Raw genomic sequence first — 27,096 nt, forward strand, 5'->3', positions numbered from 1 at the left:
CCAGACAGATCTTCTGTACTGCTTGATGGATCTCGAGCCTTCTTGCAGCAATGGCAAGCCTGTGGATATGGATGTATTCACACAGCTGTGCTGAGCACATTTGTAAAGGAAGGTGTTGGGTTGACCAGTGATTTGGGCTGGGAAAGAGCTGGGCAAACTGGTTTAGCAGAGGTGTGGAGCCTATGGGGCATGGCACAGAGCTGGGACTCCAGCAGTGCCGCAGAGCAAGGCACAATATCCCACTAACTTGTCCAGTACCTTTTTGTGTGTGCACAAATTACATGTTGACAGAAAGGATTTTCCCCTTTCCCTTCTTCACCACATGAAAAAAAACTATTTGCTGGTTGGACTCAAACTTTCTGCTGGATGATTCTGGTTGGTTGTGCTGTAAATCTGCTATCTGGAGATAGTAAGTGCTCATTCCCTGCTCTCTGGTGTGATACAAGCCGGGGTGCCATGGGCACAGAATTCACTCCACCAGGCTGGGCAGCCATGCCTGCTTTGCTCCTTCTTTTCATGAAAATCACTCTCGCCCCCAAACAGCCCTGGGGCCCCCATACATGCTGTTTCTGTCCCTGACCCTTTTGTGATGGGAGAAACAAAACCATGGGCAAAAAATGAGAGGAGTTTTCACCCAAGATTTATTCAACAGCAGGATGGGGGGGACTTTTTGTTTTGGTTTGGGTTTTGTTTCTTTCTTGATAATCTCTGATGCTTACTTCACTTTTTTTCTTGACAAGTGGTGAGCTGACATTACCACATCTCTCTGGTCTCTTCTAATGTGTTTCATTAGCTGATTAAAGCTCACCCTCATGCTGTGCATCCTTGATTACACCAAATGTGCAGCACTTTGCATCTAGCAATATGTACTACAGTCTGCTGTCCATGTGCCTGGTCACTTTTGGTGCAGAACCTTGTTCAAAGCTTTTTGGTATCCAGGTACACTGTACGTACACAGAGCAGCACCCACATGCTTCCTGCCACATCTGAGGAGCAGAAGAAAGACTTCTGCCCAGAGTGGAGTTGTGCCATCAAGTAGAAATGTTTTTCTTAACTATCCATCAGCAAGCAGAGTCCTTCACTCCCCACTGAGGAGAGGGGACAGCCATGGAGATTCTGCATCTCAATAGGGCAGGGTCCTTCACCCATTGCTGAGGAGAGTGGACACCCACCACTGAGAGGCCCTTTGCTCAGGGGTCCCACCACCATTACTGAGGGCAGGGGACGGCCACTATCAAAGGGCTCTTCACTCAACTCTGAGGAGAGAGGACATCCATGATGGAGGGGTCCCTGGCTGACCACTGAGGAGAGGGGACAGTCACGGCCAAGGGGTGCCAACTTCATTGCTGAAGAGAGCAGACAACCACTGCTGAGGAGAGTGGAAACCCATGGCTGACAGATCCCGGACTCATCACTGAGGAGAGGAGACACCGAGTACTGAGAGCCCATTCCCTCGTCGCTGAGGACAGGGGACACCCAATGGCTGAGGGGTCTTTCACCAACTGCTGGGAGAGGGACCCCCCCACCCGTGAGGGGTCCTTGAACCATCGGTGAGGAGAGGGAACACCCCGTAGCTGAAGGGGCTGAGCAGCCGACTGGGCTCCCCCGCCCCGGCGGCCCCGCGTGTCCTGGCGTGGGACCGGGCTGGGCTGGGCTGGGCTGGGCCGGGGGCGCCCCCGGGGCAGTCCCGCGTTCGAGTCCCGCGCCAGGCAGCTCACCTGCCTGGACCGTGCGGCGGCAGACTTTGGCTCCAGCCCCTATAAAAGGTAACGGAGGCGTGAGTCAGAGCCGCCTCCCCCTCCCCGCCCGCTCTCACTTACGTGCGGCCGGGCGGGCGGGCAGGCACGGAGCCGCCGTCCCGCACCCGCGCACTTGCCGGAGATGAACCGCGCCGCGCTGCGGGTCTCGCTCCTACTCCCGCTCCTGCTCCTGCCCGCCCCGGGCCGAGCCGGCTCCGAACAGGAACACGGCGGCGAAGAGACCCCGCACTCCGCGGGGAAAGGTGAGCGGGGGGTCCCTCGGTGCGCGGGGCTCCACGAGGCGTGGGGCGCCCCGCTGCTCCTCTGGGGTTCCCGTGCACGGGGCGCCTCGGAGCTGAGTTTGGGACCGCCAGTGCCTCAGCAGCCTGATGCGTGCAGCGCCCCAGTGCTGAGTTTGGGGTCTCCGATACATGGGGTGCCCTGATGTGCAGGGTTCCCTCCTTTGCTTGGCTGGGGGTCTTTGGTGAACGGAGCGCCCCAGTGCAAGGCGTGCTGGATTTGGGATGTCTGATGCTTTGTGGAGAGGTATCCCCAATGCCTGGGAGTTCTCCCCTTGCTTGGTTTGGGGGTGGAGGGGCTGCTGTGCCTCCTGCTGCACCCGTGTTGGGGCTCACGATGAGGTGCCTCTGCGGAGATGCGCCCCCCCAGCATCGCCCAGCTGCGGGCGCTGCACCCCCCAGCACGTCCCTGCCTTTGTCCCCGCTCCCGCCAACTCCCGTGCGGCTCCACTGGCCCGACCCCTGCCCAGCGGCTGGGCCCTCGCTTTGTCCGCAGCCCTTTTCCCTCGCTAAGTCCCTCTCGCATCAGACTGAGGGGCTCAGAGCTTCCTGCGATGGGGCTACAAGGGCTGTGCACCAAGCAGTCCCTGCTTGCTCCCGGGGTCCGCCCGGAGGTTCCAGCCCCGCTCCCGGCGTGGGGAACGGCGGCCGGGCCCCTTCACCCTGCAGGATGTCGGCTGGGCTGCCCTGCGCCCACCTCGTCCCCCGCGGCCCCCAGGGACCGGGGTCTGGCCCTGCTGCAGAGCTGGAGGGGGGCTGACCATGGGGGACGGGGGACGTGACAGAACGCAGGGCTGCAGGGTTGTGTGCCCCTCCTCCCCGTGAGATGTCTTGCTGGTGTTGTGGGGGCTTTCGGAGTTACAGGTTCAGGGAAAAAGTCCTGGGTCTTTGGTGTTGGTTCCTTTTCTGATTGGAGGCTGAGGCACCGCCAGCGCTCTGCAGGAATTTTGGGAGAGTGCTGTGGATTTGCTCTTCTGGGGCTGAGTCCTGCGCAGGGACTTTGTTGTCCCTGTTCATGCTCCTTGTTCCCGCTTTGCCCACGGGTTTGTTTCCCGGGCTCAGCCTCATAGCGTGTCCTTGGTTTTGCCTCTGGTAAGGAGTTGTCCTGACCTGTGCCAGGACAGCTGCCCTATGGTAAGGACCAGGAATTGTTTTGTGCCAGGAGCTGCTTTTGTTATTCCAATGAATCACTTAGCAGAGCCGCTCTTGCCGCCCTTGCCGGGCTGAGCCCTGGACAGAGATGGGGATGCAGACGGTTCTTGCCACAGAGATTAAGTAACCCAGGCCACAGGGTGGGAGGGTGTCGGGCGTTCAGCATGCCGGTGTGCTGCGCTGGCCGAGGGGCTGGACACTGCGTGAGGCTTGGGATGGCTGGGTGGGAGGACGGGGATGGAGAAGAGGAAAGGAGGTGGCCAGGAGGTCAGTAGGGAACAGGCAAGTTAGCCCATGCTATACCAGTGTTAAGAGGCTGAATTTCTGGATGGAATCCCATGGGAAGCAGGTAATGGCTGGAACCCTGCAAGGCTCCTGCCAGCTGCCAGGACCTGCGTGTCTCAGCACCTCTGCCGGGTGGGGAGCTGGTTTCCTCTTCCTCCAGGCTAGTGCATGAGGTAGGGCTGGTGGCTTCCCAGGACTCAGCACGTGCTCAGGGATTTGCCATGAGGTTGTTCCCTGAGAAGACTCTGGCTTGCCCAGAGACCTGAGTCCCATGCTAAGTGTGTCTTTGGGAAACAGCATCTCCCTTTCCCTGTTTCCTCTCCCTCTTATTCAGATGTGTCTTGCTCTCAGTATCCTCTTCTTGCTCATTCTCCAATGTCCTTTTTCTCCAAGTGAACCTATCTTTCTTGCTTAATACTTCTTATTCATCTCTCTCCCCAGCTCCAAGCACTGACCTGTCCTCTGGGATTTCCCCATTTTCTTCCCTTTCGTTGGGATGGCCCTTTCTCTGCAGCACTCTGATTGTTTCCTGTTTCCCCCAACAATTGCTGGGGCAGCTGGGTTTGGAAGGAGCAGGAGCAATACTCCAGGAACATTCCCTGGACTAAAGCCTGTCCTATGCCTTCCTTGACCCAAACCCTTGCCCCTCCTGGGGGGAGCTGGCAGTGTTGGGTTCCATAGCCCAAGCAGTTCTCCACCAGGAGAACAAAGAACAATCCCTGCAGCGGCCTGTGCTGCCAGTGGCAGATTAAAGGCTGATCCCAAAGGCTTGCAGTGGGTCAGAGTTTATAAACACAAAGGGGCTTTAATGCAGCCAGGTTTGGGAGAGATCAGTGCTCCCATGGGCAGCACATGGAGTGGTGTCCTGGGCTGAAAGCACATGGGTGCTGCTGCGTCGGGTCAGTCTGGAGGGAGAAACCAGGGAGAAGATGGGGCTGGGATGGCACAGCCTCCCATAGAGACGCTTCCTGTGGGGCTTGGCAGAAGGATGCTCGGGTTATGCATGCCCCTGCCCAGACCCTGTGCCTGTGCCGTGTTTGCCACAGATTGGAGAGCTGGCTTTGGGCGGCGTGAGCACAGTGGCACAGTCCAGGTTCCACAATCAGGACACTGCCTTCAAATGACATGGTGTTTGGATGTGTTTTGTAGGCTGGGACCTGGCTGCTGTGGCTGCTCCCTACTTTGGCACCTGCACTCTGTGCATCTCTGCATGGCCTGGTACCTCCTAGCCTACTGACCCTTGGGAATAACACTCCACTTACCGTCTCTTCTGGGCCATGAGCTCCACTGATCCCTTCATAGCCTGGGACAGCAGAGTGGTTCTGGTCTGGCATCTGTGAGCTGACCTCATCCCAGGGGGCTTTGAGCCAGGTGTGGCTCAGGATTGGGTCCCAGTGGGAAGAGGGGGCTCTGGCAGGATGCCAGCACTCCCTGTGTCTGAGCACAAGGCACAGTGCGCCCAGTTGATAAGAGAGCAGGAGGGAAGAGCTGGAAGTGAGCTCACTGTCCTGCATGCCACACACAAGCCATTGAGCTTCTAGAGTTCAAGGCGAGCAGAGAGCAGGAGTGGCTGTGCTGCTGTCAGGCAGCATCCACGCTGTGAGCAGCACGTGTTTCAGTGCTATCAGGTGGTCTGCAGCAGCCTCAGACTGCACAAAGCCTAAAATATGAAAAAGTCAGGACAGAAGGTGCAGACCTACTGGGCAAACCCCTGGTCTCCTTCCTTATTGTTTGTCCCTGCTGCGGGCTGCCTCCTGGTCTGTGCAAATGATCCTGAGTCCTTTGGGTGCACAGTCCATCCCTGCGTGCCCTTGGTGAGGTCTCCTGGGTGCAGCCTGCTGCATCGGTGCCTTTCTTACGTGGAATTCACAGCAGCCAGCGGTTGAGCTGGCTCCTCACGCTGCCAAAAGCTGCTCCTACCCTTCCTCCCGGACTGCAGGACATGCGGAGCAGCACGCTGGTAATGGCAGCGTCCGCCTGAGCTCGGCGGGAAAGTGTTTTGGATGGTGTTGGATGTCAAGGAGGGAAGGGAGCTGGCACTTGCAGCAAAGCCTGTATCCCAGAATGGGAGGGCTGAGTGGGAGCAAGGAACAGCAGGAGAAAGCACAAAGGGAGGGTGTGAAGGGGGGAAGCTCGTGGGAAACTTGGCTGGATCGCGGGCCGCTGGGGAAAGGCGGGTGGCAGGCGGCACTCAGGTGAGCCGGCGGGCTCTGCGCGGCTGGGAACGGAGGCGTTTTTGCCTGCAAGGGCAGGCAGATCCTGTCAGCACCCTGCTGTGCCCTCCTGCTGGAACCCCTGCAAGGAACTTCTCTTCTTGCACGTTCTCCTTGCACGTTATCTCCAGCTGTGCGCGTCGCATCACCAGGGCTGTGTCCTCCCACGTTTTTGGGAGCGCTCTGCAGTCCCTGCCGGGCCAGTGGCTGCTCCGAGGGAAGGCAGGGCACGCCAAGAGCTGCAGCACCCGCTGCCCAGGGGCTGCCACGTCTTTAGCGGCGAGCGGCAGCAGCCGGGCAGGAGGGAGACCTGGCACCATCGCACGGCCCTCGGGAGGAGCGGGCGCGCTCCGGCGGGAGGTGTGGGAGGCAGACTGAGCTATGCAAATCGGCGCTTGGGCAGGGCAGTGGGTTAATGTTCACGGAAAAGGGATGCGAGATTGCAAATGCCCCCAGGTGGAAGGGATCGGAGGAGTTGGTGCAGGGCTGCTCGGAGCCGTGCCGAGGCAGGGGCCGACGCTGAGAGCCTGACCCAGGGCTCGCCTCGGCGCTCTCCTGCAGCGCTCGGTGCGTGTGCCAGGGGGGCCCAGCCCTGCACAGCTGCGCCTGAGAGATGCCTGCTTGAAGGGGGCGGCCTGGCTGTGCCATCACTGCACCCAGATCCACGGGATGGGAAAACACACTCAAGGGGACTTCAGTGGGTGTATAAGAGCTCATAGATCCTTTTGATTTTGATTCTGAGACATCCCTGAGGAAGTCTGTTGGGTTGGGGTGGGTTGAACTGGCTCCTGGGTACAGCTACAGCCTTTGGGGTGTCCAGAGCTGCCGAGCTGAGCTGGCAGGAGGCTGTGAGGAGGGTCCAGAGACCCCTCGGCTGTGGGAATAGGTATGTGCTGGGAGATGTGGGAACCTGAGGTAATTGGTACAGTGCTGACACAGCAGGGCAGGTATCAGCACAGGGCTATTGCTCAGTCTGTGATACGATGTTGGAGCTGCTTTCTGTCCAGGCAGAGTCCCTGAAGGTGAGCAAAAAATGGGGTGTTGGGGCAGGCTGTGCCAGTAGAGGCATGTGCAGTGAAGGATGTGCCAGCCCTGAGGTGCCGTGCCTTACCTGTGCCAGGACTGCCCCAGCGTGAGTGTTTCTTTGTGCAAATAGTGCCAGGAGGGGTAGGAGAGTGGGAGCAGTGTGAGAGAAGACATACTGTGTTTCTGGAGAGGGGTCCATGTTCTCTGGATTTTGTGCAAAGCCGGTGCCCGGGTAGCAGGTACCCTTTGTGTGAGCAAGGTGGGCAGGATAGGTGAATCTCAGCTTGCTGTAGCACAGCTGGGTGCATCCCTGGGCAGTGCCATGCAAGCAGACATGGAGAGGGCACTGCAGTCTGTCCCACGGCCCACGTGTCCTGGTGCACACAGCAGAGGTTGCCCGGTCCTCTGTTTGCTACTCCTTCTTCCTATGCCCTTGGGAGTACCAAAGAGATTCCTAAGCATTGCTCCTGAGTGTCAGAAATGTGACAGAAGTGAGTCACCAGTCACACAGGACAGAGCCCCAAGATCTGCTCCCATCTCTGCAACACACAGTGCCCTGAACACCCTCCAGCCCTTCCCATTCCAGCCTGGCTGTGGTGATCCACGCTCCCCAGCAGCACATGCACCAAGACCCCCAGCAGTGCCCATGCCTGGATCCTTGCTGAGTGCAGGGCAGGATCCTGCTGGGTTAGGGCCTTGCATGGGACATCTGGGCCTGGGAAAGCTTGTCTCCTCATTTCTCACCCCTGAGCTGGAATCCACTCCTATTAATAGCAGCACCGTGTCGATGGCTCTTGTCAGCAGCCGGGATGGGGGCCGGGACAGCTCCTGCTGAGACCCTCCTGCATCTGGCCAGGCTGGCAGACCCCCACCAAATGGCCCCACCGAGGGACAGAGATGATATTTGGGCTCAGCTGTACCTCTTAAATGATCCTCCATGTCATTGCTGCTGTATGAACGCCCCCCTTTGCCACAAACCTGTCCCATCCTGGCACTCTCTGCTCCTGCACTCAAGGGCTGGGAAGTGCCAACAGCCTGTCCGCAGCAACAAGTTTGCTGGTAAGGACAAAACAGAGGAGGAGCCTATGAATTACCTGTTGTGCCAGCCAGAGCAGGCACATTATCCTTTTGGGCCATGTTTTCCTGCCTGGGGAAAATTTGAGCCTCACATCCCTTTGCCTGGAGCTGGTTGTTTAGAGGGGCTGGTGATAGCAAAGGTGTTTGATCAGGGGCATCTGAGAAGAGGTTCTGGTGCACTTCTAGGGCCAGCTCCAGTGATGTGCCAAGAATTCAGGCATTGCTGGCAGCTCTGGAGGAGAGTGACAGTGCAAGGGCCAGCCTTTTAAGTACTGGGTACTCTCAGGACCTTCCCAGGAGGGCTTTTCCCCTCTAGATGTGCACATTAGATCTAGAGATCTGGTACACCACCAGCTGTGGGAAGCTCAGGTCACATCTTGCCCTGCTGTGACCCATGGGTGACACAAGAAGTGCAGAGGTCCTGGCATGGGATGTCCCATCCTCCCTCCTGCTTTTCCAAAGGAAAAGGTTTTGCATGGTAGGACCTTATGAAGCCCTGTGTGGGCATTTGGGTGATCATAAGAACTACAGCTAGGAACAAGAGCTGAGCATTTGGCCTGGCACATTTTCCCGTGAAAGTCCATCCCCACTGCAGAGGCGCTCACTGATGTAAGGAGGTTTTGATGCTCATTTCTTTCCTCTGCTGTCAGTGCCAGGGCAGCTTTCCCAGGTGGGAGGAGGGTGTCTGCATGGTGCAGTGCACCTTGCTGCCCAAACTCCTCTTGGAGTGTGAGAGCTGCCCTTGTGAAGTGCCTTGTCCTTGGGCAGTGGGAGGTTCTGGCTGCTCTGGAGCTGGTACAGCTGCTCAGTAATGGAAGCCAGTGTCTCTGATTTTTCTTTTTTGAGAATGACGACAAAATGTCAGACCTGGGGTTTTCCCTCTGATGGACAACTGCAAGGGACTTACCTGTGCTCCGAGGAGGCAATACCCTCTGGGAGCATGCCCTTCTGGGACAGAGGGAGAGTGGGAAAGCAAAGGTGGGGAGGGGGATGGAAAGCAGGGGGAGCCTGGAGACCTGCTGCCTGGCAGAGGTGTGTTTGCTGACAACCTTTCCCTTCCATTCATGTGGTTCTTTCTTTTCTTTTTTTTCAAGGCCACAGCCACTGGAGCTATGAAGGTAAATACCCTGCAGTTACTTCTGCTTTTTTTCCTACTACCCAGCCGATCCTGGAACAGAGCCAGCTGTGGTTAATTATTACAAGGCTTCCGTGCACACTCCACGACTCACCCTTCCCTCCTGCCTGACCCTGACACAGCGCCCGCACTCAGGCATGGATGGGCTGAAGAGCCAGAGGTTGATCTGATTTCACCAGGAAGCAGCAGCTCCAATGAGGGCTTTCCCAGCCCCGTGGGTGTGGGGGATGACCCTCAGGGAAGGGCTCCTCCCTCAATGAGAGCTCCCCGACCCTGTGCCAAGGGGGGAAAAGGCTGCTCTCCCCACGCTGGACTTGCAGCCCATGCTGGGACTTTGACCAGCCCAGGGATTCGCTTGTCTTCACCTCTGCCCTCTGTCACCCTCCCTCCCCATCCTATCCTGCCTGGCCCTGCCCTTGCAGCACGGCCTGGGGGGCTTCTCCACAGCACCCATGGTGGGCATCACCACAGTGCTGTGACAGATACACCCTCTACTGCCCCATCACTCTGGGGTTTGGCTCAGCTGCTCACACCCAGCTCCATATTTACAGGGGTCCTGTGAGGAGCTGGCCTGGGGACAAGCCTAGGTTTGCACTGGTCCATGACACGCTAGAAGCAGTCCTCTGCAGTGCAAAGGGAGGTTTCTGAGGCATCAGCCGTGCTTATCCCAGCTGTAGCGCTGGGAAGAGGTGGCCATTTCAGCGGCAGCCCAGCCATGTCAGCTGTCCCTTTGCCACAGAGCCCAGGAGCACTGTGGTACCTTGCTCCAGCAGCCCTGAGGTGGTACCTGCCAGAGGCCAGGCTGTGCAGGGCAGCCTGTGTGTGATGAGCTGCAGGGCAGCAGCTCCTCTGCTTGCCAAATCCACTTGTAAATGATCTTCTTGCACTCTTCCTAAACACCCCAAAAATAGACTTTCCTGGCAGCTCACCATGCTCTGAGACCTTTCCTGATACAGCTGCGTTCAGTCACATGTTGACATAAAGCTGCTCCCAAGCTAACTTCATGGAAACTAAACTTATGTGCATGGCTACCTCCCTGGCCTGTGCAAGTCCCCTTCCCCAACACCCCAAGCCTTCTTTCTGGAGGTCTCCTCACCCTGAGGATCTCACTGACAGTCCTTCCCTTCCTTCTGTCACCAGACCTGAAGCACTGGAGCACGGACTACCTGGACTGCGGGGGCACCAAGCAGTCACCCATCAATGTTGACACAGCCCAGGCCATCTTCAGCCCTGACCTGCGGCCCATCCAGCTCTCTGGGTACAGCCTGCCCGCCAACCAGCTGCTCAAGCTGAAGAACAATGGGCACACAGGTGGGGGCAGAGGCAGCTGCAGGGGCTGAGCACAAGGAGAGGATGCTCAGACTCTCCCAGCAGGACTGGGCTTCTCTGATGCCTTTCCCCTGGGCTCTGGGAAGCAGGCGGTGACCCTCTTGCCTTCTAGGCCAAAAGGGAAGCAACAGGCTATAGAAGTTTTACATGTCCATTTGTTTTCCTGGACAAGGTGAGAAGCCCCAACATGTCCAGAGCCATTGGGAGCCAGCTCCAGAAATTTGTTAACTCCACATCTTCTTTTAAAATGTGTCCGTGATATTTCTGATGTGCGTTTTGAGCCACTGGTTCCTCCTCTGCATTTCACTTTCAAAGGACTCATCAGTCTTTGGATGCGGCTTAGACTTTAAGCTACTTACACCTGTCTTTTAGGGCACAACATTTGCCACCTTACTTTGTCTGTACTTGAGGATTCTATCTCAAGATCTTAAGAAATTTTCATAGGTTTTTGTTTTCCCTTCTCCAATACCAGCATGGTTTTTGTAAACAACTTTTTGGACACGACTTATTAATGTTATTTTAGTATCAGCCTCGGTATTCCAGATATGGAGGAAAACCACATTTTTCCACAGCTGAGCATGGTTGGACCTGGTTGTTACCAGCTTTTTCTTGGAGGAGGCAGAAAGTTTTGTGCACGCTGATGTCGGCCAGCCCCTGAGCTAAGAAAGGGTTATGGAGAAAGGGCCTTAGGAACTTGCTGATGGTGTGATAAGGCACCTCCTTGCCCTGGTGGCCAACGAGATGGAGCTGACCTGTGTGTACAGCAAACTTGACGGGTCAGGCTTGCTGTGTATGGTCAGATCAGCTGCGAGCTGCATGCACAGGGCTCTACACTGCGGCCTCCTGCCCTAATGTGCCTGCAGAGTTAAACTAGTTGAGCTCAGTAGTTGCTATTTTAGACACCCTGGCATCTGGTGTTGCTTGGTGTTTAGAAAAGCAGTGAGAGCATTTTCATTGGGGAGAGGGGAAGTACTTTCTCACAAGGCTTTTAAGACGCCTTTTTTATTGTGGCAACCACTCTTCTGCCTTATGAAAAGCCATAAATAAATAAAAAGTTGCAAGCCTAGTTAGCTATTTGTACAGTTACTCATTTTGGTAACAAAGTGTAAATGTTATATAAGATTTTTTGAGGGCTTGAAAATGACTCAGGTAGTTAGGAGAAAGAAGACAATGGTTTACCTATATAAAAGAAGTGTAAAAACAGATAAATTCATAGGGAGGGAACAGTTTCTCACTTCCTGTATTTGAGTTTTCTATCTCTGAACCCAGTGGCAAGGAACTTGAGATGGCCAATGACTCATCACAGCCCTGTTATGCAGTTAATCCCAAATCTGTGCCCTATTAGTGATGTAACTAAGGGACACCCCATTTAATAAAGGAAAAAGCACCTTTTCCTGATTTTTATATTAAAAATCAGGAAAAGGTGCTTAAAAGGATAAGACGGCCTTTTTCAGGGTCCAGAGATGCTCCTGATATTTTTGCCACATGTCCAGGTAACTCAGTTTTAGATTTGCCACATTGCTGCAGTAGTCCAAAATAGCTGGACAAACCACACTAAAGTAAAGAAAAATCAAAGTATGAATTTATGGTATCCGAAGGGGCAAAAGTTTTAGTTCTAAGTACTTTCAAAATATTTAATGCCTCTGTGGCTCTAGCTCCAGTGCTGTCATACACTTGCAGGCTGCTTTATTTGAAAGGTCCCAGCTCGCCAAGAGTTGCAGCTCTCTGTCCCTTTGCCCTGCTCTCATAGATGTTCCACCACTCTGCCAGTATCCTTCTCTATGAATTTGGTTCACGGTCTCTTTATATTATTCTCACTTACTGAATTAATTGTTGGATAACATTTGGCTTGGAGCTGGCCCCAGGAGTCTTTGTGGAGGGGCTCTTCACTTTCCAGCATTTTCATAGCAGCTCTTTTTGAAGCTGACATATTTACTGCAGGGTCCTACAACCTTAGGTCAGAAGCTGAACCCTGCCACATTGGCAGGCCTGCCCACAGCCTCATGACAAATGGAAAGCAAGGTTTTCTGTTATGACCAGCTTCTAGAAACCCAGAGGGACTGTTTCCCTCGAGACACCTCCTTTGTGTACCTGTGGAATGGGCTGGGCTTTGTGTTGTGTTCCTGACCTCTTCCTTCTGGCTCTGCAGTTGTCCTTGAGCTGCCCGACTCGCTGGCCCTGGCTGGTGGCTATGCCCAGCAGTACCGAGCTGCACAGCTGCACCTGCACTGGGGCTCCCCGGCAGGACCCGGCTCCGAGCACACTGTCAACGGGCGCCGCTTTGCTGCCGAGGTGAGGAGCCCTCACGGTGCTGGATGCACCTTTCCCCTCACGGTGCTGGGCACAGGAGGCACCGGAATGCTCTCATGCTCCTCGCCCATGGCTGTCTCTGGATGTGGGCTGTAATTCCTGGCCAGGATCCTGGGCTGCTCTGCAGCAATGGAGTTTGCTGTGGCAGGCCACACTTTGATGCTGAGCCAGACTCATGCACAAGCCTGGTCCTGGGCTGATGGTGCAGGAGCTGCGGCCGTCCCCAGGCTGTGGAAGCCAGCTTTTCTGGAGGCTGTGAGCCTGCTTTGGGAGCTACAGGGACTGTTTACTCTGTACACACTGTCCTCTTGCTCTGCCAGCTCCCATCTGGTTTTATCCCTCCTTCTCTAGCTGCTGTCCTCAAACTGAGCCTAGCTCTGCAGTATTAGCCCCTGTTATGCAGGACAGAGCACTGATTTGCTGTTTATGAGCAGGGAAGTTCCTGCAGACAGAGCTTCATGCTGGCTGCTTTGCACCAGCAGACCCACCAGCATTTTCCCTTCCCTGCAGTGGTACTCATCCCACCTGCATTTGTCTCACAGCCCTTGTGTCAGCAGGCTGTAGCCCTGTGGGAGTGAGCATCTCCCAGTGGCATCCATCAGGCACTGGAATTGCATTTTTCCCTTCCAGATCCATGTGGTCCACTACAATACCAAGTATGACAGCCTTACAGAAGCAATGGTTCACCCAGATGGCCTGGCTGTACTGGGAGCCTTTCTGGAGGTGAGTTTCACGGATCAGCAGCAGGAGGATGGGACTTGGGTGGGCAGAGTTGGACATAGTTTTGGGGACTGACAGAGGTGCAAATATACTTTGGAAGAAGGGGAGAGAAAGGGCAAATCAGCCCTGATAAGAATGAAGGTGTCACTGGGTGCCTCTCTCAAGGAGCAGTACCTCCCTGCTGCCATCACCATCTCATCCCGTGGCCTTGCTGCTACCTTGGGGTCTCTGTGTTGCAGGTTGGGCATGGGGAGAACCAATACTACCATGAAATACTTAAGCATCTGCATGAAATCGAAGAAGTAGGTAAGGCCCTGTCCCACCTCATACTGTGTCAGGGGCTGCAGCCCAGCAGAGAAACCAGCTGCTCAGCAAAGCTGCAGCACATGCAGTGCCACACTGCCCGTGATCTTCATGCTGTTGCCCTCCAAGGGGTTTGTACCAGTCTCACTCCCATTATGTGTCCTCTCCCAGGACAAGAAACCTTGGTGCCTGGATTCAACATCGCAGGTCTGCTGCCTGCCAACCTGAAACTCTACTTTCACTATAATGGCTCTCTGACCACCCCTCCCTGCTACCAGACAGTCAAGTGGACAATCTTCAACCAGACCATGCTGCTCTCTCATCACCAGGTCTGTCAGGGCAATGAGCTCTGCACTGGGTCTTTCCCAGCCTCTCCCTCTGAGCTGGTGAGGGTGCCCTGTGCCAGGGCTCTGCAGCTCATCTGCTCCCAAAAGCGGGATGTTATTCCCACATATGTTATATGCTATTCTGCTCACACTGCTCTCCTTCCAGATGTCACTGTTGGTTTCCACCCTGAAAAGCCCTGAGGACGAGCTTTTGCAGAACAATTACCGACCAGTGCAGAGCCTGCACGGGCGGAGGGTGCTGGCGAGTTTCCAGACCTCCCCTTCAGTGAAACACATTCCTGGTAAGAGTGCTGAGTGTGCTCAGGCTGCTCCCAGCAGCAGGGATGCAGTGATGGGGGGCAGCAGCAGGATTCAGTGCTTTGTGTATCCTGCAGAAACACAGCATGGCTTAGACCTGCCTGGCAAGTGACATGTGGCAGCAATGGTCTTAGGGTCCTGCTCTCTCCCATTTCTGCACTTCCTTCACCCTGCCTGGGGAAGACTGGTCTATAGAAACTTATTTTATCCTTAGTCTTGCAGATGTAACAGCGGCAGGACTAGGGGATGCATGGTCAGGAGCAAAGAGGCAGGTCCTAGCACTCCAGCTAGCTACTTCAATCCCAAAAGCAATAGATAAATTCAGTAGGAGCTGCCAGAGGTACGAGCTTGCAGTGAACACCCCTCCCCAAATCCTGCAGGAAGGGCAGTGCTGGGGACTCCTGCTGAAGGTTGTGCTCTGTCAGCACAGCCTCACAGCCATCCTGACCAAGCACACAGTCCCCTGCCTGAGGGCTCCCTGAACGCCCACCCTCTATTTCTCCTTGAAGGCCTTACTTGCATTGGTGATTTCCAGGCATGAGTAGAAATCACTATTAATCACCAGGTGTGACTATTGCTCTGCATCACTGAGTTTTTGCCCATTGCTGCTCCCTGAGGTCACTGGGGGTTTTCTATTCAACATCCTGTTCCTTTTCTGTTCTGATGGCATTTCCCACACCTTCGGTGAAGGTGACTAATAGGAACAGCACAGGGTTGGTCCCAGGCCTCTGGGCAATGCCTCAATAACCACACAATGTGGTGCAAGGCACTTCCCTCACCGTTCCACCTGCAACCTGCTTGCTAATGGCCCTAGGCTTTTAATCACTGTGGTCTTCAGCCTGGCTAGCAGTTTCCCATGTGGCACTGCATCAAATGCTTCACTGGAACTGGGAGAGATAAAATCTACCGCATTTTCTTTGTCTAGAATATCACTTATCAAAGAAGGATATCAGGTTAGGCTGGCATGCTCTATCTTTGGTAAACCTCTTAGATACTTTATCATATTTTCCATTTACCTCCAAGCCTTTCTTTTACTACTTTCTTGCAGAAGCTGTTCCAAAGCCTCCCAACACTGGGGCAAGGGGGGAGTTGGCCAGCTCTACTTTTATTTTTTTCATTATTTGCTATTTCTATACAAAAATCCCCACTGTAACAAAGCCACAAGTGCCAGGAGAATGTCCCAGTACTCTTGGATGACGTTACCAGTCCCCTGCCTTGCGTGCACAGGATTGCTGGGGGTTTCTCCCCACATCAGTGCTAACTGCCTGCTTTAGCCCTTGGGGCTGCTGAGCACTGAGAGGGATGGATCACACCTTGTTTTGCTTGCAGCTGCACCTTCTGTGCCATTGCTTGTTGATCTTTCTGACAGTCACCCCCAGCTCGAGTTAAGCACTCCTCTTATAAGCTGCTGGGTGGAGATGGTAGCTTTCCTGCAGCAGCCATGTAGCTGGATAGAGCCCATAGATAGTGCCACTCTGTGCACCATACCCGAGCCATGTACAGATGATAACGCAGCTCTTTAAAAACCATGCTTTCATGCTGGGCAAACATTTGCCCAGCACAGCTCCCTCCCAGCATGCAGGGCCACCAAGCCATCCCCATGCCAGGTGCCCTACCTGCAATGTGTGGCTGCCTCCTCCCTGGGAGCTGCTGACCATCTCAGGCAACTGTCCCCATGGCTGCTGCCTGCTGGGCTCTGCCCAGCTGCCTCTCTGGGGTCTCCTGTGCAGTCATGGGGCGCTGCAGCGCTCAGCACCCTGCCTGCTTCCTTGGCTGTAGCAACAACAGTGGGAGAAGTTTCTGGCTGGGCTCAGCGAGGCTCAGGTGTAGGCTGTGGTTCAGGGATCCCTTTTTCTTCCCTTTTCTCACGCTTCTGGCAGGGTGTCAGGGCTGGGCTTCCTGCAGCAAGATACTGTGAGCTGCTGGAGGTGTGGCAGCTGATGGGAGTCTTGTAGGCAGCCCTACTTTGGAAGTGGAACCTAAAGGCCTTCAGGCTTGAGACTTCCCAAATACTTCAAAGGCTGTGCCCTGACTGTGTTGTCTCTCTTTACAGGTAGTGATGATTCAGCAACAGCAGGTAGGTGAGGGGCTGGCACAAAGCAGGGGAAGGTGGGCAGGGGGTGTACCTGCCTGGGAATTGGGGTCTTGTGCAAGCCACGTGCTGAGATGGGGGTGGGCAGCCACAGTGGGTTTGTAGGGCTGCTCTAGCATCCATGCTGCTGGTTCTCATCTTCCAGTCTTTGTCTCCTTTTCAGAAGGACACTCCAGCTCATTTCATGCAGGTAAGTGTGCCCAGCCAAGGCTGGTTCTTTGTGTCCCCTCTGCCCTTGGGCTACCAGCCTACTCCTTGCCTCCTCTTGCTCAGCCAGTAGTTGCAGGAGACCATCCCCAGTGTAACATGGCTGTGCTTGGCTTGCAGGAGATGTGCTGGCTGTGCTCTTCGGGGTGCTCTTTGCTGTCACAGCACTGGCCTTCCTGCTGTACATCTATAAGCACCGCAGCCAGAACACACGGTGAGCAATGGGGAGACACAGGAGGACAGTGCCTGGGGGCAGGATTGGTCCAGGGCCCCCACAAGAAGAGGGTTTAATGGTGGTTTCAGGCAACAAGACCTCCCTCCTAGTCTAAAAGTTTCCCCCTTTCTTTCCCCACCAGGCTGGACTCGCCAACCAAATCCAAGGTCATCTACACAGCAGCCAGCACCGAGAACACTGCGTGAACTCCACACCTCTGTGGCTGTCTCAGCCCCACTGGCTCAGCCTGTCACCCCACCTCCCCTCACTCACACCCCAGGTCAAGGAAGACCAGAGCTCCAGCACGCCTTGGCTGCACGGGCTGCCCACATGGACTGTTTGTCTGGGGGGCAGCATTTGGCCCCAATAGATATTTTTGTTATAAAAAAGGTAAAAACTCATTAAAAAAAAGTAAAATCCTCCCATGGTACCAGATGTCTCTGCTGCCTTTGTGGGAAGCTGGGGGGCAGGAAAGAGCACCCTGGTTCAGCTGAAATCACAGTGGAGAGGGGTGGGCAGGGACCCCTTCCCAACCAGCAAAGACAGTATCAGACTCTGTGCACTGGGCAGAGCTCCAGAGTAAGCAGCACAAGGCTTCTTCTACAGCCCAGCCCTGCCCTCCATCACTCTGGGACTTCTTCCTCCTCTTATTTGTGCAAAGCATTGGAAAAACATAGCTGTGGCTTGGTAAGGCTGAAGAAAGGCAGAGTTGAAGGTGGCAGAGCCACTGCTTGCCTGCTGGGCAGCCCCCACCCAGCTCACCTCTGGCTTTATCACAGCTAGATTAGCCAGGACAACCCTAGATCTGTGGCTACCTCCCACCTTTCATGATGGCTCCTGTGGAGCTAGAGCGAAGTCCCAGGGAGCTTTATGGACATGACAAAACCTTAATAAACCGGCCCTGTGTGGGAGAGGAACCTCCCTAGCTACAGCGCTCAGTGGCCTCCACCCCAAAGCTGTAAAATTAGAGTTCAGCCACTGTTAGGATGGACAGAGCAGGAGCAAGGCCTGCAGGCAAACAGGGTCTGCAACTTCCAGACCATCCCCCTCCAGCCACACCACCACAAAGCCATTGTTACCACTGCTTGTACTCTCCCCACGAGGGCAGCGCTGCTGGCCACACAGAACCCCACTTGTCTGTGGTACTTAATTTTATTGGTATAAAAGCCCACTGTGGATAAAACTGCCTTTTCAGCCCGATGGCAGTTTCTCCCTCCCAGCCCTGTGGCACAGAACCAGGGCTGGTACCCGCCTGAAAATCCCCAAGAACAGGAGAGGGCAACGATCCATTGGAATGGTCCCTTGAACCCCCTCCCAAATCTGTGCCGGCAACAGCTGTGGCATTGCATGTCCTCCCAAACCCTCCACCACCCTCCATGCCCACTGGGTCCTTTGGATACTGCCTTTTTCCCTCTCCTCCTCCCATCCTGCATGGTGTCAGTACCCACGGGTCCCCCAGGACCATCCTGCTGCACCAGGATGCCAGCTCAGCCCTGCCAGGGCTGTGGCTCCTGGGGCAGCAGGACTGGGCAGAGAGGTGGAGAAAGGAGCACTACAGCAGTCAGCCACGACCCAGGGCACGGCAGCACTTTGCAAAGCCCCTTCCTCCACCCTGCAGCGAGGAGGCAATGCGGGCCCCCTGCCCTGGCATGGGGGACAGCACATCTGTGGCAGCGGGGGGAGAAGCGATGGGTTTCTTTGGGCTCAAGCCTCTGGCAGTCACAGGCAGGCTAACTGGGGCTGAGCTCACAGCAGGGCCAGCGAAGTTGGGTCCCCCAAAACTGAGATGTTTTATGGGGACTCCCAAAGGGGCGTTGGAGTGAGCCAGTCTCAGCCACGCTGGTTGGCTGGCTGCCACAGCTGGACCCCAGTGCCTGCCCCACCAGGGCTGGCCAGGGTCCCCCAGTCCAGGAGAAAAGATATTGCAAAGAAGGTGATGGCCGATCCTGCCGCCAGGATAGGAGGGGAGGGGAGGGGTGACTGGGGACCGGAACATCCTGCAGGGCCTCAGGATCCTGGCTGGGGGCTGGCTCCGCTCTGTAAACCTGCAGGAACCAAGAAGAGAAACAGTGAGTTTTCACCAAATTCCACCCCACTTCCCGCAGGAGAGGCGACAACCTGACAACGGCCTCAAAAACCACCTGCTCCTCTGCTCTGGGAAACAAGGGGATGATGCCCTTGCTTGAGACATTGGGACAACCTCTCACCATCCTAGCACCAGTCTGGGTACCCCATGAGACCCAGAGTGTCCCCCACCCCCTCTCTGGAGCAGCACTTACAGAGCAGGAAGCGCTGCAGGTTCTGCGCGGATCCCCCCGAGAGCAGGTAAGCCCAGGCAGCGGCAGCAGCCATCAGCAGGTAGGAGGGCACCAGGCTGCCCACGTACATGGGGTTGCAAAACGACTGCAGAGAGACGAATGAGAAGAGAAGGGTGAGCAGGCAGGAGAGGACAGGGACAGGATGTGTGGCAGTGTTGTCACCTCAATGAATGGAGACAGGCGGCACCAGCCCCAGGATTTGGTTTGTGAAGGGCCAGCTCCTTTGCTAGTGCCAAAGGCTATTTCCCACCAGCACAGGGACCAGTACTCTGAATACAGGTCCCAGCACAGAGCCCTGCTCCCAGTTACTCACCAACCCCGAAACAGTGAGATGCATGATAACGACTGCTGTGATCTCCCACCAGCGCCGGTGCTCGCAGCCATGAAAGAAGAGGATCCCCCAGAAGGTGTGAAGGAAAATCAGCACCATGGTCATAAAAGCTGCAGAGAAGAAGAGGCGTCACCAGGGACTCACCCACTTGACTTAGCCAGTAGACTTGGGGAAGAGATGGAGATGAATCGGTAAAGAGAGGGTAGAGAAACAGTTTGGCTGGACTGGGAGGTGCTGGGTCAGATTCCACATGTGGGAGACATGAAATGAAGAGCAGGGAGATCACAGGGGACAGCAAGAAGGGTTTGCCACAGAGATATGTGACAGGGGATTATAAGGGTCTCAGGCAGGTGAGAGTGCAGCATGGACAAGACAATGTAGGAGGGAAAACTCCAGCATCTCATCTGCTGCATCTGAGGTGGGGCAGAGATGTGAGCAAAGGGTGCCAGTTACTCACCTGAGGTCAGGAAATACAGCTGTGAATCCCCATGGATGCCCACAGTGCCAGGCCCCAATGCGTCTGCCAGGAGATTGATCATGGAGAAGGCGCCGCTCATGAGACCAAAGCCTACGCCAGCCACTGCCAGGACAGGGACACTGTTAAACCCAGAACCTCCCAAGGGTCACCCCACGCAGCTCTGAGCGAGCTTTGGCATGAGAAATACATTGCTCCCAGCACCATCCTCAGCCCTGCCCAGCCCTCCCCCTGCCCCACAGTCAGGGTGCTCCACTCTGCACAGCACTCACCATATGCCATTTGCTGAATGGAAATGGGGGAGCAGCCGTCCTCACTGAGGGCCACCAGCCCCTCAATGGCCTTCCTGTGGAGTGAGAGCACACTGGAGTTCAGCACAGCCAAACCACCTCCTGAGGCATGGTGCAGTGTTCAGTCTGCACCATGGCACCTTCCTGGCAACCTCCCCCTCCCCGAGCAACACCCACCACGGAGACTGTCCGTGTGACTGTACCACCAGACAAACCAGGCATGTGAAAATCACGTGAGGCCACACAGAAAGATTTTCCACAGAGGAATGCGGGTGCCAGCCAGCCCGGCAGAGCAGGGCTGGTGTGAGCAGGACGCCGGGTGTAAGGCAAGCAGCACCCCCGCATGGAAAGCAGCCCCACTGCAGGCATGGGAGGCCGTACCTGATCTCCGCACTTAGAAAGATGTTGACTAACAATGGAGGAGGTGCAGGAAGAGCTTGAAGAGTTAAAAAAATTCAATGCGGAGAGAAACTGTGAGAGGAGCGGCTTTGTAATTTGTACCAATTAGAGGTGCGATAGGCCAGGAGGATGCCAGGCAGTTCCTCAGCCTAGGGAGAACAGCAGTGCTTGGGACCGGAGATGGCAAGGCAAAGGAAACGCAGCGGTTTTATGTCAGAGGCTGCTCCGTGGAGCTCTGCTACCCTCTGCCTGCCCGCCTCCGGCAGGGCCCTGCCGCAGGGAGCCTGCCCACACGGCTCCCCCCTGCATTCTCCCAGGAAGACCGTGGAGTATGAAGGACACCTCCCTGTGCCTGCCTGCCCAGCCCCAGCACAGTGTCTGTCCATCCACAGGACAGGGTGCAGCACATGCTCCCCTGGCAGCAAAACCCCTGCACTCCAAGACAATGGTATCAGGAAGACTGGAAGCTGCCCAGGCTGGTCTGAGACTGTGACCCAGCTGCTCAATCAGGGCACCAGATGCTCCAGACCTTAGGGCTGCTCTGCAGACCCACTGGGGTCAACACACTGAAACAGGCGCCACCCACGTTCTCGGGGTAAGCACTGAGCTTCCCACCACACCTGACACTCCCCCCAGTCCAGCAGCTCACAGGCAAAACCTGGCACCACCACAGCTGGGAAGAGCATCCAGCAGCGCTGGCACAGTGGGGGAGATGCCGTTACCTGAGGAGCTTGTAGTAAAGGAAGCGGAAGGCCTCCTGCAGCAGCACAGAGAACATCACCCCAAAAATCAGGAGCCCCTTCTGCAGCCGCTCATCCTGGGGGTCGCTGGCTTTCACTGCGATAAACCAGATGAGGGATGAGAGCAGCAGTGACACCAGCCAGAAGAAAGCCCTGTAAGAGACAGAGCTTGCTGGCACCGGTGCTGTGCCAGAGCCCCCACTGTGCTGGGACTGGCACTGGCAGCTGTGCCCAGCCGTGCCCACTCCCCAACCAGCACCACTTGGGTACTGGTGTGGGGCAGGTGGTGCCCAGATGGGTCACACTGCTGTGCTGTGCCTGCACACCTGCCCCACTGGTCACCAGAACTGGCACCAGTGCCCCTGCTGTGCCCACAGCAGTACCAGCACCAGGCTCATATCCATGCCAGTACTACTTCCAGTACCACGTCCTTCTGGTCCCACAGCGGTACTGGTACCAGTTTCCCAGCTGCACACATGCACCAGTACCATTACCAACCCTTCACTGGTACTGTATAAGTTCTCGTGCCTACTATGTGCTGTGACAGTAAGACAAACAATATTAGTGCTCCTGTCATGCAAGCAGCAGCACCAGTGTGAGTACTGGAGATTCCAGTGAGCCCACAACAGCACCAGGGTGAGCACTGGTTACTCCAGTGAGCCCACAACAGCACCAACATGCATAGTGGTGACTCCAGTGAGCCTACATCCGCACCAGTGTGAGCACTGGTGACTCTGGTGAGCCCACATCAGCACCAGCACTAGCACCAGTACTGGTGACCCAGTGAGCCCACATCAGCACTAGTGTGAGCACTGGCAACTCCAGTGAGCCCACAACAGCAGCAGTGTGAGCACTGGCAACTCCGGTGAGCCCACAACAGCAGCAGTGTGAGCACTGGCGTGCCTTCTGCAGCCACCACAGTGCCTCAGCCAGCACCAGTCACATGCCTCTCACAGCCCTGATGCCACCACCACCCTGTCACACCCATAGTGGTACCAGCACCCCTGTCACGCCCACACCGTACCAGCACCGGCACTGGTACCAGCTCCCCAGTCGCGACTACAGTGATCGTGCTGAGGCACTGGGAACAGCAGCCCACTGCATCCGAACTGGGACCAGCACCAGCAGCAGAATCAGTGCCCCCGCCACCATCGTTCTGGTAGCAGCACCGGAGCTGGTCCCAGCGCCCCGCCCCGCTCACGCCGCTCCTGGAGCCGATCGTGGTCCCGCAGCCCGGCGGCACCGGAGCCCCCATGGCTGACTGACCCGGCGATGAGGATGATGATGCGGAGCGGGTCGCGGGCGATGGTGAAGATGAAGAGGCCGAAGGCGGGCCCGAAGGCGATGAAGGTGCACCCGAAGAAGACGGCGAGCGTCATTTCGGCGGGAGCGGGGGCACGGGACCGGGCTCGGAGCCGGAGCTCGGACCGGACGGGCCCCGCGGCCCCTTCCCCCTCCGCCGCCCTTCCGGGGCCGATGACGTCACACGTGCGCGCGCCGCCGCCGCCGGAAGCCGCGTCCCGGGGCGGGCCCGGGCCCGTCAGTCACGGGCGGCGTTGGATGCCGGGAGAGGCCCGGGAAAGGCCCGGGAAAGGCCCGGGCAGGGCGGGTCGGGCACCGGGACGGCCTCCCCGGGGAAGGAAGGGGTCGCAGCACCAGCCTGGCAGAGTTCCAGAAGCGTCTGGGGAAGGCTCTCCAGCGCACGGTGTGAGCCTCGGGGGGGCCTGTGCCGGAGCTGGACGCGTGGGTCCCTCCCAGCTCGGCAGGCCCCGTGATCCTGTGGGGGCGCCGCCTGTGCCCAGGGGAGCTTGGCCTCGTCCCCACGGGCACCCCCAGGAGCACGGGCTGGGCGAGGTGTGCAGGCTGCCCCGCCCTCGGTGGTTCCGTGCTCCCTCCGCTTGGCACCTCCAGTCCAGCCCCATTTCAACGGGGTTGACACGGAAAGGCACTTCAGGGCGCTTCCCGCTTACAGGCACCCACACCCCAACACACACCCTTCCTGCCTCCGGGAGACTTTGGACAGGAGCACTGGGTGTAGAGTTCTGCTGACCCGGCAGAAACACTGCTCCCATGCCAGTCTTGGCACACATGTAGCAAGGTCAGAGAAGGCTTTTGAGGGGTCTGGAAAGGCTTTTGTTACATCATGGAAAACAGGACCTGTTTGTAGGAGGCACAATTCACAGCAGAGCACTCCAGCATGGAGTACAGAGGGCTCTCCCGAAGCAGGGGAATCCCAGGGGAGCAGGGAGATGTGGGTCCCAGCATATCCCCACCAGCTCATGGCTTGCCCTCGCAGCCAGCAAGTTGGTAGCTGGAAGTGAGAATCACAGGATCTTTTCCACTTGTTCAGGGAACATCACTGATATTTTGGCTTGATCACCAGGGTTTACAGGGCCAAGTCGTGCCCCCAGCACTAGGGATCATAGAGGAGGAGAGAGGGCAATAGTTTTGTCCCTGCCTAAGATTTCATAACTTTTTTGAAAAACAACCCAGAGTCAGCCTGCCTGGCCCAGAGAAAGTCACACCTCACTCTGTAAGCGGGGGACATCCACTTAGAACCCCTGTGTTAGTTACAGTTACAGCCCCAGGGTTCTGCTGGGGCCTAGACAGCCTCAAGGAGCTTGGCAAGGATGGCCAGGACCCACTGAGGGGTGGAGGTGAAGGCTGGGGCTTGCCAGCCTGGGAGATGTGGCTCTGGTGGCTGCGACATCAGGGAGGATGGGTCACAGCAGGAGGTGTCACCAGGGACATCACCAGCCCCAGCACACCTGGATTCTGCTGAGCAGTGAGCGTGCATGCGGAGGAATGCTGGGCTGGATAGGGATGGGGGCAATGCCCAGGGTGTTTCTAATGAGAAAAAACTGCAAGCACCTCAGGGCAGGACAGGCCACAGAACTGTGCTTGGGCTGGACGAGGAGCTTAGGGCTCTCAATGGTGGCAGGTGCTCAGAGAGGCTTTGGGGGCATCCTGGGTGTTCCCAGCCCCCTGCTGCCTCCCACCCAAACCTGATGAGCTCCCTTTCCATCCACCAGGCCTTGGCTCCAAGACTTGTGTTCTTCCTGGCTCTGCTGACCATCCAGCCCTGACTGCAGCACTTTGACCAGGCCAACATGGACACAGCCAAATGGACAGAAGTGTGTGAGGAATGTCTGCATCATGAGGTGACCTGGCTGCTGCAGGTGATAGAGGGAAAGAGGGGCACCGTGGAAGCCCCACTCCTTTCTGAAGTGCAGCAGCAGTGGCTGCTTTAAGATGCTGTATCAGCCCTGGTCCGGGTCACCGTGGGCTGCTGGCTGGACAGACGAAGGAAGCATGCCTCTGCCAGCTACAGGGAGCAGGACAGCTGCAGCAGCAAGGAGGAGGACAATGACCAGAAGTTCAAAGGTGCCCACAATGGTCTCAGATCTTTGTGATCACCACATCCATCACCAATGGAAACATTCAAGCTAAGGCTGGAGGGGGCTGTGGGTAACATGATTTAGTTTAGAGTGCCCCTCCTCATTGGGGCAATGATCTTTAGAGATCCCTTCTGACCCCAGCTATTCTGTGATTCTAAAGCAGGACGTACCTAGCAGTTGAAGCATGGACCAGCGTGATAGAATCAAGACCAGTAATTTTATCATCTTCTAATACTATGCAGTTCACCAAAATGATGATCCTAGCCCAATCCACAAAGACAATAAACAGCATAGGGGAGACAACCTGCAAGAAAGGTATTGCATAACACAGCCCTGATAACAAGTGCTTTTTATTTATTTTCTTTTGCTCTGAAAGGCAATAAATCAACCTTGTCACTAACAACTGCTAAACCAATGCGATGAATTGTCCCCAATAGTCCCTTTCTGCCTGTCCCCCTGTGGTAGGCCTGTCTTGCAGCAGAGATGCTCCAGTGCTGCTCCCAGATCCCCTGAGCAAGAGGAGCAGAGGCCACGTGCGCTCCTGTACTGCACACTCCACTCTCCCAGGCAACACGTGGTCATGGCCCTCCATGCTTCCCTCCAGCTGCCTTGTCCTCTGCTGACTTTGACAAGTCAATAATATGGATTTGGGGACTGGGAGATTTATGTGGCACTTGGCTTTAGGGGGCCTGACCTGTTTTGAAGTCCCCCAGAGCTTTGCAAAACCCTCACGATTTGGCAACACGGTTTTTCTGGCCCTCTCCCCAGTGTCTAAAGCTATAGATGCAGAGAGAGACTGAGGGGTGGCAGTAGTCTGTGCCTGGCTCTGCACAGCTTGACAAGTTTCATCAAAGTATCTCAGATGCTCTTTGTGTGGTCCTCCCACTCCACCACGTAGTTCAAGAGTGTTGAATGGCAAGGATTCAGAGATGAAATGAGGCACTGGAGAGATGAGAAAACTGGAGCAGAGAGCAGAGGGGAGAGGCTGCTGAAAGTTCATGCGCTGGTATGTCAGTGGGGTGGCAACCAACAGCAGGGCTGAAAACTCTCTGGGGAGATCATCAGTCTGCCAGGCCAAAAGAAAGAAATCCAAAGGTTGAAATTCCATGGGAGAGGTGGAGAGACAGGAAGGAAGGAAGGAGGGCAGAGGCGCTTCGGTTCTCATCGTGGGGCTGTGACACCTGTGGGGAGACATGCTCCCATGCCAGCAGTTCCACAGTGCCCCGTGCTCCCAGAGCTTTCCCTGGCCCATCTCTTTCTCTGTGAGGCCACAGGGGAAAGGAGATGGGTGGAAGAATGGAGGAAATGCAAAGCTTTGCTGAACCATGACATAGCTCATGTCTTTCTCAGGCTGAGCATCACCTGGGAACACTCGTCTGGATCCCACTGCCAAATCACAGGCCATTCAAATGAATAAAAAGCCCCTTGCAGTGAGGTGTAAACAGTTAAGCCAAATGGACGGGTCCAAACCAGGAGGCAGCAGCAGCAGCTAATGGGGAAAAAACAGTGGGTGTGAAAGGGCTCTTTGTCCCAGCAGGAAGGCGAAGGGCACCCAGAGGCTGGGCACTGGGACGCACCCTGACCGGGGCACAGGGCAGGCTTGTTTGCAGTGCAGGGCGCAGGCTGCAGAGAAGAGGTGCTTTTACATGCTGGTTCTTTTTGAAGCCAGACATGCTCCTGCCTGGAAGGTGCTTTGACTAAACAACAGAATGGCTCAGCTGATGCACTGCAGAAGAGGAAGGCGGGCCCAAGGAGGAGCTCCAGCCCTTGCGCTGGAACAGCTCAGCAGTCCAAGATACCATGTACTGTCCTCCCCTCCAGCTCCTCCAGGCTGAGAGTGGGAGGCTGCAGTTCACAGCAGACTTTGCAACCTTGGGAAGATGAACTGAAGATGAGCACCTCATACACAGGGAGCTTTTTTTCCCTGCTGTAGAAGGCCTTAGAACCACAAAACAGAATTGCTGGGCCATGGAGAGGGCGGAGGGCCAGCAGCACCTGGGCAGGAAAGAGATGCAATCTCAACACCCTCCTTTCCTGACCCGAGAGGCACAGCAAATAAAGGAAAGCAGATAACAAAAGCTATCCCTGTCAGGCTCTTGCTGGGTCTGGCTTGACAAGGGGTCAGCATGAATTGTGTTTCCTGGCAGTGTGTGGATGTGCTTTTAGAGGGATATCCGCTGGGTAGCGTGGGACAACAGGGCTTGGTCCACATCATAGAGGGGCCCGAAGCGAAGGGCAGGACTAGATAATGGCTTTGGGCATCCCCAGGAAATCCAGCCCATTTTGGTAACAGCAATGAGACACATCCGGCTGCTCTTCAATTTGAGTTGGAGAAAGTACAGCAAGCCAGGAAGAAACTTCCTGAACATTTGTCTGCTGCATTAATATTTGCTAGCTTCT

The 27,096-nt window shown here is 56.0% G+C and overlaps 2 protein-coding genes across 2 annotated transcripts; one reads left to right on the forward strand and one right to left on the reverse strand.

The window, feature by feature from the left end:
* The first annotated feature begins 1,816 nt into the window (after positions 1 to 1,816).
* CA9 (carbonic anhydrase 9) lies at positions 1,817 to 17,155 on the forward strand. Its single transcript, XM_058044102.1, has 12 exons — positions 1,817 to 2,002; positions 8,886 to 8,909; positions 10,067 to 10,237; positions 12,405 to 12,547; positions 13,196 to 13,288; positions 13,525 to 13,591; positions 13,760 to 13,917; positions 14,081 to 14,216; positions 16,286 to 16,309; positions 16,488 to 16,514; positions 16,652 to 16,745; positions 16,888 to 17,155. The coding sequence occupies exons 1-12, from the start codon at positions 1,882 to 1,884 to the stop codon at positions 16,949 to 16,951; spliced, it is 1,122 nt and encodes a 373-aa protein (XP_057900085.1). The 5' UTR covers positions 1,817 to 1,881; the 3' UTR covers positions 16,952 to 17,155.
* A 723-nt stretch (positions 17,156 to 17,878) lies between these two features.
* LOC131095768 (gamma-secretase subunit Aph-1b-like) lies at positions 17,879 to 22,762 on the reverse strand. The gene is made up of 7 exons (XM_058043853.1): positions 22,565 to 22,762; positions 21,281 to 21,451; positions 20,142 to 20,215; positions 19,852 to 19,974; positions 19,377 to 19,504; positions 19,025 to 19,148; positions 17,879 to 18,790 (listed from the first exon to the last, which is right to left on the reverse strand). The coding sequence occupies exons 1-7, from the start codon at positions 22,675 to 22,677 to the stop codon at positions 18,753 to 18,755; spliced, it is 771 nt and encodes a 256-aa protein (XP_057899836.1). The 5' UTR covers positions 22,678 to 22,762; the 3' UTR covers positions 17,879 to 18,752.
* Between the last annotated feature and the right edge of the window lie 4,334 nt (positions 22,763 to 27,096).

The sequence above is a fragment of the Melospiza georgiana genome, chromosome Z (assembly GCF_028018845.1).
Source record: "Melospiza georgiana isolate bMelGeo1 chromosome Z, bMelGeo1.pri, whole genome shotgun sequence".
Lineage (NCBI taxonomy): Eukaryota > Metazoa > Chordata > Aves > Passeriformes > Passerellidae > Melospiza > Melospiza georgiana.